The 10,804-nt window shown below is 36.3% G+C and overlaps 1 protein-coding gene across 1 annotated transcript; it reads left to right on the top strand.

The window, feature by feature from the left end:
* The first annotated feature begins 833 nt into the window (after window positions 1-833).
* LOC133284168 (heparanase-like protein 3) lies at window positions 834-4,465 on the top strand. The gene is made up of 9 exons (XM_061481156.1): window positions 834-1,149; window positions 1,723-1,759; window positions 1,859-2,042; window positions 2,300-2,445; window positions 2,648-2,878; window positions 2,976-3,165; window positions 3,249-3,374; window positions 3,747-3,846; window positions 4,067-4,465. Exons 1-9 carry the CDS (start codon window positions 904-906, stop codon window positions 4,463-4,465), a joined length of 1,659 nt encoding a protein of 552 aa, XP_061337140.1. The 5' UTR covers window positions 834-903.
* Window positions 4,466-10,804: the final 6,339 nt, after the last annotated feature.

Here is a 10,804-nt window from a genome sequence, read left to right as displayed (position 1 = left end):
AAGGTAGAAATAAATATAAAATATTAAATTTGGGAAATCATGACCATGCAAAGATGGAAATAAATATAACCGTTGGATCAAGATAAGCGATCTAACGGTGAGATTGACTGGGTGTAACATAACTTGGGTGTCACAATATCCTATCCCTTTTAATAAATGTTAGAAGTTTTCAACATTTGGTCCTTTTTTTATCTTCAATTTATTTATTTTTTCTAAGGAGGGTAAAATAGACAATTTAATTTAGTTTCTAAAAGTGTTAAAGATGAGTTTGGATGAAAAAAATAGTGATTAAAAAATATATAGGGCTATAAGTAATTCAAAGCAAAACTATAGGAAGGTTTTTGAATTTTTTTTCTTTTTTTTCTCTACCACCTTTCTAAGAAGTTATTCATAATTCTGGGTTTTATATTCACAAAATTTTGATCATATGATGTCAAAATTTTAATGTTTTCTTGAAATAACACATTCCAATCACATTTTCTTAATCAAGTCATTTTTTCAGTAATCACCATTCTCCTATTTTGATTAATTTATTTCTAATATTAGAGAATATAAATTTTTATTTTCATAATTAGTGAATGTATATAAATCTGATATAATAATAGAATAGGATTGTGAGAATCTAACAACCATATTGAAAAATCCTGGTTAATACAATCTTAGCTTGATTTAAGAGCCAAATCGTCGAGTTTGTCATGTACGTATGAAGTATCTTAATAGTAAGCTTATGTAATGACAAACCATAGCCGCAAAGTAAATTCGTATCATTAAATATAATCTCCTTTGCGTTTCCCTCTCTATGTGGCATGTGACTCTGCACTAAAGCCTCCACTCTCCACATCCATGTCTTCCTCACTCGTCGATGAATAAAGACAAAGATCTTAAATTTGGGTGATTCTGGAAATGGGATCTCGTGTTCAGCTTCTGGGTCTGTGCCTATGGTTGTACTTGGCAAGTTTCAGCTTCATTTTGGTTAACACACAGAACGAAAGAGGAGATGCAGCTGTGAAAGGGACTGTTACCATTAATGGGAAATCTGTGATCGGAGATATTGATGATGATTTTGTTTGTGCAACTTTGGATTGGTGGCCCCCTGAGAAATGTGATTATGGGAGGTGCAGTTGGGGTCTTGCTTCTCTTCTCAATCTGGTATTTTTGCTTTTCTTTTTTTTCTTTCTTTCCAAATGGTTTTTGTATCCTTTAAGGTGGTTTTTCCAATACAACCACCAAAAAAGTTGTCTTTTTTTTCTTTCTTTTTTTGCTACTTTCTTTGCATGTTCTATTGTTATTTTCTGTTTAATGATGTTTTTTTCGTTTTCCGATGATGTTCAAATCTAGAATGCATGCTTGGTATCCCTTAGCTTAGCTGCAAAAATAATTCCGATGGAAAAAAAAAAAAAACAACTATGTTTTATTTTTACTTTTAAATAATGTCATTATCTACTCATTGTTTGTGGAGAACAAGTTGATAATATTCTCAGCACATAATGATTAGTAACAGCATATACTTTTTTTTTTCTTTTACTTAGTAATAATTAATGGGTCATTATCTCCAGCAAACTATGTTTTGTTTTCCTCAAGGTTTGTTAAAATTAACTTCTGGGTTGAGCGTTCAGGCTTCAATATTTTTTTTCGTAAGTTCATTAATAATTCTCACCACCTTCAAATCTTAGAGAGTTTGTTAAGATAAAATGTACATCTTTTATTTTTCTTCTCTTGCAGGACCTCAACAACAAGATCTTGTTAAATGCAGTGAAAGGTAAGAGAGAATTTAAACCTCTATTATTCTTTAATTACTTTTATTAGACAATTGCTTTGAAATCTTATCAAGGTACCATTGTTTCTGAATGTTATGCAGCATTTTCACCGTTGAAACTTAGATTAGGTGGAAGTTTGCAAGATAAGGTAACATATGAGACTGAAGATGATCACCAACCCTGTCCACATTTCGTTAGAAACACTTCTGAAATGTTTGGTTTCACACAAGGGTGCCTCCCAATGCATAGATGGGATGACCTTAACAAATTTCTCCAAAAAGCAGGGTAAAATCCAGTTCTCCCTGTTATTTGTATATGTGAGCGCGCGTGCATATATTTGTTGACTACTCCTTTGATGGGTGTTGCAACGGCGCTATTTGCGATCTTTCTATCTATTATTTTGGAGATTTATAAATTCGTCCATTTTACTGGACAGAGGAGCCGCAGTGGTCCCCCCCCCCCTCACGAGTGAATAGAAAGTTGGATCTTTGGGACTAAATAAATTCACCTTTTTAAACTATGTTTTTGATGGTTTATTTCAGGGCTAAGATTATCTTTGGATTAAATGCTCTTGCTGGAAAATCAATACAGTCTGGTTCTGCAATTGGACCTTGGAACTGCACCAATGCCGAATCGTTTATCCGGTACACTGTTGGAAAGAAGTACACCATTCATGGATGGGAACTTGGTAAGTATATGCTACCCTTATCACAAATGCCAAAGTATTAAGTACCGCTGCACATTAAGTCTAAAATTGAAAATGGTGATCTTTATCAAAAAGCTCACAAATTTTATGCTTGATATAAGTGTGTTGTCTTTTCATTGAAGGAAGAAAAATGGGCAATTTCCCTTTAAAATTAACTATTTTGTTGATCTCTTTTGGCTGGCAGGCAATGAATTGAGTGGGAATGGAGTTGGAGCAAGTATTGCTGCAGACCAATATGCTTCTGATGTAGCTGCTTTACGAGATATAGTTTACAATGCATATAGAGAGATTGAGCCTAAACCACTAGTCATTGCACCTGGAGGTTTCTTTGATGCAAATTGGTTCAAGGAATTTATAAGCAAATCGAATAAATCTTTGGATGTAGTCTCCCACCACATTTATAACCTTGGACCAGGTAAGTACCCTTCACCAAATTGGCTGATATTCATTATATTTTTCCAATTTCCATGAATATTTGATTATATTTGAAAGCCACTTTATCTCATATACAGGAGTTGATGATCACCTTGTTGAAAAAATTCTTAATCCTTCCTATCTTGATGGAGAGAAAAGCACATTTGGAGGTCTACAAAATCTACTTCAAAGTTCAGCAACCCCAATAACAGCATGGGTTGGTGAGTCAGGAGGGGCTTACAATAGTGGCCATCATCTTGTATCTGATGCATTTGTGTACAGTTTCTGGTTAGTGGTGACTCCCCTTGATTTAGATACCATTAGGGGTTCCTTAGAACTATTTTAGCTAATGTTATCATTATTATAAACAGGTATTTGGATCAACTTGGAATGTCAGCTTCTTATGACACTAAAACCTATTGCAGACAGAGTTTGATAGGAGGAAACTACGGTTTACTCAATACTAGTAATTTCCTTCCAAATCCAGACTACTATAGGTATTGAATATTGAATTTCATGGTCTTATTTTATTTGCTTGAGTCATAAGATATAAAAAATTATGAAAAAAGTTTTCAAGAACTTGCATTCTTCAATTCAAAATCCCCATGTTGAAGAATAAGCAGTAGCATAATTATTGACTGACTTGGTTCAGCATTAGTGAGTCATTCTTCTTGACCTGATATGAATCCACTTGTACCATGTTTGCTTCATTAATTGCTTGACAAACAATTTTAGCTACTTTGGAAAGGACCCCATTTCCAATAATAAAAGGCTTTATTAAGGGGACCCCATTTTAAGTAGATCCACAATATTTCATGGTGAGAAATGTACTATAATGTTTCTGTGGTAATGTGCTTTCTTCTTTGTAGTGCTCTTCTTTGGCACCGCCTCATGGGAAGACATGTACTATCAACAAGCTTCTCCGGGACAAACAAGATACGAGCTTATGCACACTGTGCAAAGAAATCTGTGAGTAAAATTTTGTATGATTATTAAGTGGATATATACTATGGGTCCCCAACTTCTCCTTTCAAAAGAGAGAAGATTTTTTGCAGCAACCAAAAACAACTATATCTTAAGGGTAAGACAGTTGTTTTTGGTTGCTGCAAAAAATATCTTCTCCTTTGAAAGGAGAAGTACATTTCCATATGTTGTATGTGAAATATGATTTTAATACTCTATCTTACAGAAAGGAATCACAATACTATTGATCAACCTGGATCACAGCAAAACTGTTGAAGCCGAAGTGACCTTCAACAACTCTAAGATTTTAAGGCACAGAAAGATGTCTGCTAATTCAAAAACGATGAAGCAACCTCTCCATAGTGCAAGTGAAGTAGCAAGGGAAGAGTACCATCTAACACCAAAGGATGGGGACATACATAGCCAAATCATGGTACTAAATGGAAACGCTCTAACTGTAAACTCAGCCGGTGATATTCCTCCTTTGGAGCCTTTATATGTTAACTCATCAGAGCCAATAACGGTTGCTCCTTTCTCTATTGTATTTGTCCATATACCAGATGCTGTTGTTACAGCTTGCAGCTATCTAGGTGGCACTAAGCGTTTGGTTTCACTTGGTGATTAAACAAATTACACCGAAAAATGTTAGTTTTCATTTTATTGTTGAACAATACAATACCAATTTATTCATTAAGCAGTAGGATTTGAGTTAGGATTTGACTTTTATTAATTATTATTATTATTATTATTATTATTGTCTTCCGTCCTCGTGCTCATTGTGGCGCCCTGGCTCTCTAAAATTGTTCCTGAAATGTCGTCATAAAAGAGGGTGGTCAGGGAGTCTGGAATGGGAGCATACCTTTGGGGTTACTGGAGCATGTACTCCTTTACTAAAGTAGAAAAATGTGATGGTTTAGGACAAAATAATCATACAAGAAAGAGTAAAATGGTAAGAAAAATATATTATTTTTTTCAAATTGAATAAATGATGCACTGAGTCTTCAGTACTCCCATAGTACAGAAGATATTTTCTCGGAATGGACCGTGTGCTACATGGAACTTGCCCTTCTATAAGGCGATTGGTTTCTCTTGGATTTGTCTTGGCAATTACTTTACACATGGCGGATTTTCATTCGTTGGACGTGCATTGAGGATCGTGGAGCTGTTCTTCACGTTTTGTGCCTCGTGAAGGCTTATAACAGCAACGTCCCCAGTCACCAGTTTGTTGCCTAAAAAAGTATAAATGTGTGGAACAGTGACCCATTTGCCACATTTTTATAAAAAAAATTATCCAACTACCATGCAAACTGTTAGTATTTGGGTGTCCTAGAGACAATCTTATGATTAAATAAGGACATAGATGTAGACCTTTGTATTGTCGCAAATAAATAAAAGCATTCTTTATCATGTTTCATATTTTGTCTCGATATTACTGTTAATATTATATATGAGTAACTGGATAAACCCCTTGGAATAAAATAGGTATCTCTTGAGTATCTGTGATGAGATCACGATCATGAGGATTCAAGGATACTGGATGTTTATTTCTAATTTTATGTTCCTAGTCTAGAGACACTGAGAATGAGGATCAGTGATCTCGGGTAAGACTAGCACGACTTATCTACTTGTATTCGGATGCAAGGTAAAGACCTCATGAGCTACAGATATGGAGATGTCTTAGCTAAAGTCGTGGGTGGATCTATAAGGGTATAGCTCGCACTGAACAGACCCACAAAAGAGACTCTATGAGGAAATCTCACAGAGAGTATCATTAGAGTAGTCTCTTTATATTTGGGTATGTCTTTCCTTAGACCAGAAGTTATTACCTAGACTGTGTTCTAGAAGGCATTCTTTGACTGTATACCTCGTCTGCCTGAAACATGGAGACTCATAGGTATACTGTTGGGCTTGTCCTGAAAGAGCACAGGGCTAGGGTGATAAGCTGAAGGAATTCGTCAAATCTCTGTGAGAGATTAAGTTATCTGTAAACCGGAGAAATCGGGATGACATTTACAGGGACTCGGGAATCTATGCATAGTAAAAGAGATCATGAGATGATCTGCCTTTAGAGTCAGTAAATTGAAGATTCCCTATTTCGAATAAAGCTTACCCTAAACCGCAAGGGTTGATACGTTTCCTTACCCTAGGTTTTATGGGAAGGTAACCGAGACAAAAGGAAATACATACGGCAACCAAATATGTGTAATAGGATGATTATGTCATTAACCTAACTAGCTCTGGGGCAACAAAGCATAGCTAGTGCTTTGTGTTGTCATTAGATGGGTTGTGGGCTTATTGGGCCCAAGCCCATTTATGTCAGTGACTATGTTGGGCTAATGGGTCACACACTAACACCTTATTGTCATGACAATATAGCATTAAAGGTATTGGGCCTAATAATGGTTGTTAGCCCAAGAAGAAGTTTGGAAGCCCACCAAAAGGAAAAAAGGGCGCATGGTTCGTTAATGGGCTTGGATGGTCCAAGACATTACTAATTAATTTAATTAGTTAAATTAATTATCAAATGTTTAAATTTTGAATTTTGAATTTGAAATTTGAAATTTGAAATTTTGAATTTTGAATTTTGAATTTGAATTTGAATTTAAAATTTAAATATTTGAACGTTTGAATTCAAATGTTTGAATTCGAATTTGAATTGGCTATGAAAAGTTGTTTCATAACAAAAGGATAAGATAAGATCTTGTTGGAACAAATCCCAAATATCAAGAGGAGATCTTTGAGAATCTTCTAGTGAGGATATAGGGCGCTGATTTAGGTATCTGATGATGGTCATAGGATCAACCAAATGAGCTCCAGTCAGATTTGGTTTGTTGAGAGAATAAGTGAGACAGTTGGTTCAAGTTTGAATGCAACTGCTCAAAGTATCTGGACTGTTATGAGGCCAAGTGGGGCACACCATATGGCTGGCCATATGATGGTTGTTGAGTCAGATTCTTGTTGAGATATTCACTTGATATCATGAGGATGTGAGAGGAGGTTGTTGACAAGATTTGAATTTTGCAACAACTCCACTTATTTGAGTGAAGAAAATAAGATTTTTTAACTCATTCTCTCATCTCCTTGTGGGTTCCTTTTGTCAGATTTTTCTTAAGAGAGTTTCGAAATAACCTAACCTTTTTCAAAGAAAACCATGCGCCACTTTTGTGTCTATTCTTGCTGAATATTCACTCTTCTAAACACCTTGACCTAGCCTCCTCCTTCACACATTGGGCGCATAGTTTACCTCCATTGGTGTTTTCGTTGGTGGCCTTGAAGAAGAGTTCTTCCGTCTTGACAAAGGGTGGTGTGGATCAACATTAGAGGGCTTGCATCTTCAAGCCTCATCTTGATCATCCTCAAGTTTTGGAAAGCAAACAAGGTAACATCCATGCCCTAAAGCATGTTTCTTGATATGGTATGTGTTATTCCGCTCGAAAAATTTTATTTTTCCCTCTCACATGCCTCGACCTTCAAGGTCAGTTTCTTTCAAGTGGTATCAGAGCCCAGTTGCTTTACCATCGGCGGGTGATGGTACCTTGTTTGTAAAAACTTGTTCTTTACGGTCAAAATTCTTTAAAGAATTAAAACTTGAATCATAGCATATGGATTTCGAAATACTATGCTTTAAATCGTTAAAGTTTTTATTTTATGAACATGTTAATGTGATTGCTATGTTCATATGTCTGTATGTGATCATGGTTTTGTTTCTTTTCTTTGTGAAAGTTCTAAAGGAAACACCTTTTTGAAAGGGATAAAATCGGCCATGAGGGGTACTATGAGTACCTTGATTGTTTTCTTAATTTTCGCTGTGAATTGTTCCATGAGAAAGACATGAAATTTTGTTAAAAAAATTTTAATCATATATGTGATATGTGATTCGGCCATACCATGTGTGGTGTCTGCATGTGTGGTTTAATTTTGTGTTCTTTGAGAAAGAGTCATCAAAATTTAAATTATATTAATTGTTATATAATTCGGCCATTAAGAAAATTTGAATCATGATTCTTGTGTTGATATTTTAAATGTTAAAATGATTTGACGTATGGATGAACATGTTGTATAATATGTGATATTATGTGCTTGCAAGTTATTTGTATTTACAGGTACAAATTGGAAGGGGATGGTCATGGTTCCCGAGTTTAAATTTCAAATTTTATATTTTAAATTAAAGGTGTAATTTTGTTCGATTTGAATTAAAATGTAATTTTAAATTTTGTATTTGTCCCTCCAAAGATGTTTTGGAGTTTCTTCAATTATATGTAATTAGAGAAATAGGCTAGTGGCCTTTAGACGACAAGGAGCCATGGCTTGAGAAGCGGAAGGACGAATGCACGAGCACCATGACCGTCTCAAATAAAACTGTTTTATTAGCATGTATGTTTTTATGTTTTAAACGACTAGTATGCATGAATTGGACAAAGCGCGCTTGTATGTATTATTATGCACGTCCAATTTTGACTAGTATAAACCGATAGATGTATGACATAGGTTACGACTAGCATGATAATATATGCGTTTAATGAGACCTAATAAAATCCCTAAATAAAAGGAACCCTTAAAAGGAATAAATTATTAAGCATATGATTACCTCCCACCACCAATATTACTCGAACCTCCTCTACATAGTGGTGCTCCACAACTAAGTTGGGACCCACTGTTTCGTTGAGTAAGAGTAGTATTAGAAGTGTTAGACACTTAGGGTGCTGGTTAATGCTTAACTAAGGCATAAGTTGTAGGCTCAGCCGGGCTTATGGGCTTAGGGTAATAATGCTAGGTTGGTTGCATGAGATGCACCACTAAGTGACAAGGAGTTGTCAACCTAATGTTAAGAGAGGGTATGAGATACTGTTGATTAGGATCAACCCATTATTTAAATTAATCTTGCGGTCTCAGACGAGGGTTAAAATAAATAATCGCACTCTTAATCTCACTAAGGTAAAATCTAAAAGTAGATTAACCCTAAGTCAAATGGTAAGGGTCATTGACTTAGATAAAATAGTGGGAGGGGCAATTTATTTAAAGTCTTTAATAAATTGTAACACGACAATATATTAATTAATCTTTCTTTACATTTTTCAGTTTTTAGTATGACTAATCCACTGTCACTGCGCTCAATACTTGATACGAATAAACTGACCGGTTCAAACTTTATGGACTGGTATCGGAACCTGAGAATTGTTCTTAGGGCCGAAAAGATTGCCTACGTCCTTGATGGTGCATTACCCGTAGCTCCTAGGGAAGGGGAAGATGGGTTCGCGGAATATGATTTTGAGGCCCACAAACAACACATGGATGGCGATACGATGGCAGTATGCATCATGTTGGCATCCATGTCGCCTGAACTGCAAAAGCAGCATGAGCATATGGATGCTCCCTCTATTGTCTTACATCTCAAGGAGTTGTATGACGTTAAAGGCAGGCATGAAAGGTATGAGGCCTCTAGAGAACTGTTCTCTTGCAGGATGTCTGAGAACATGTCTGTTAGCAGTCATGTTCTTAAGATAATCGGGTTGATTGAGAAGCTAGGAAATCTAGGCTTCTTGATGGATGCCGAACTGAGTAATGACTTAGTCCTGGCCTCACTTCCACCTTCCTTCAGTCAATTCATAATAAATTATAACATGCATGGGATGCTTGTGAGCTTGCCTGAATTGTTAAGTATGTTAACAACTGCTGAAGTGTCTATAAAAAAGGATAGGACACAAGCTCTTCTGATTGGTGGGCCTAGCAAGGCCAAGGGTAAGGGTAAGGAGCCTGCTAAAGGTGACTCCCTTAAGCCCAAAGGAAAATCCAAGAAGAAGAAGGGCAACAAGAAGGGTAAGAAAGCATCCAAGGACAAAGGTGATGCTGAGTGCTTCCATTGTGGCAAGAAAGGCCATTGGAAGAGGAATTGTCCAGACTACCTAAAGAGTGTGAAGGACAAGAAGCATGGTGATGCTTCTGCCTCAGGTACTTTCATGATTGAGATAAATTATTCTTGTGCTAATCCGACTTCATAGGTATTGGATACCGGTTGTGGTTCTCATATCTGCAATATGTTGCAGGTGCTTAGGAGCCCAAGGAGATTGGAGAGAAACGAGGTGGATCTTCGCGTTGGCAATGGAGCAAGGGTTGCTGCTCATTCTGTTGGAGATGCCGACCTTATTTTGCCTACGGGCCTTTTATTGCATTTGAATAATTGTCTTTATGTTCCGAACATTTCTAGAAACATTATTTCTATTTCTTGTTTAGAACAAGATGGTTTTACTTTTAGTATTAAGAATGGTACATTTTCTATCATTTTGAATGATATTGTTTATGGTACTGCTTCATTAATAAATGGATTGTATGTTCTGGAAATGGGAACTGAAGTGCTCAATGTAGCTGTGAAACGACCTAGGATAGATAATCAATCTTATCTTTGGCATTGTAGACTAGGGCACATAAACGAAACAAGATTGTCTAGGATGCATGCAGTGGATACCTAGATTCCATGGATTTGGAATCCTATGGACAATGTGAATCTTGTCTAGCTGGGAAAATGACTTGTCACAAGCCCAAGGGGCTTGAGAGTCATAGGGCTAGTGAGTTATTAGAACTCATTCACACTGATGTTTGTGGGCCAATGTCTATAGAGGCTGAGGAGGATACTCCTATTTCATTACCTTTACTAATACAAATCAAGATTTGGGTACGTGTACCTAATGAGATATAAATCTGAAGTCTTTGAAAAGTTCAAGGAGTTTAGGAATGAAGTAGAGAAACAGCGTGGCAAGATGATTAAGACATTACGATTGGATCGTGGTGGTGAATATCTGAGCCATGAGTTTCAGGATTATCTGAGAGAAAATGGAATTCTTCGCAGTTTACTGCACCTTACACACCACACCAAAATGGTGTCTCAGAAACGTAGAAACAGGACCTTTTTATACATGGTCAGGTCTATGATGAGTGAGACTCAACTTTCAAAATCGTTTTGGGGATA

The sequence above is a fragment of the Gastrolobium bilobum genome, unplaced genomic scaffold (genome assembly GCF_033153095.1).
Source record: "Gastrolobium bilobum isolate Gb01-03AN ecotype WA unplaced genomic scaffold, APGP_CSIRO_Gbil_v1 utg132354, whole genome shotgun sequence".
NCBI lineage: Eukaryota > Viridiplantae > Streptophyta > Magnoliopsida > Fabales > Fabaceae > Gastrolobium > Gastrolobium bilobum.
This window is presented reverse-complemented; position numbering and strand designations above follow the sequence as displayed.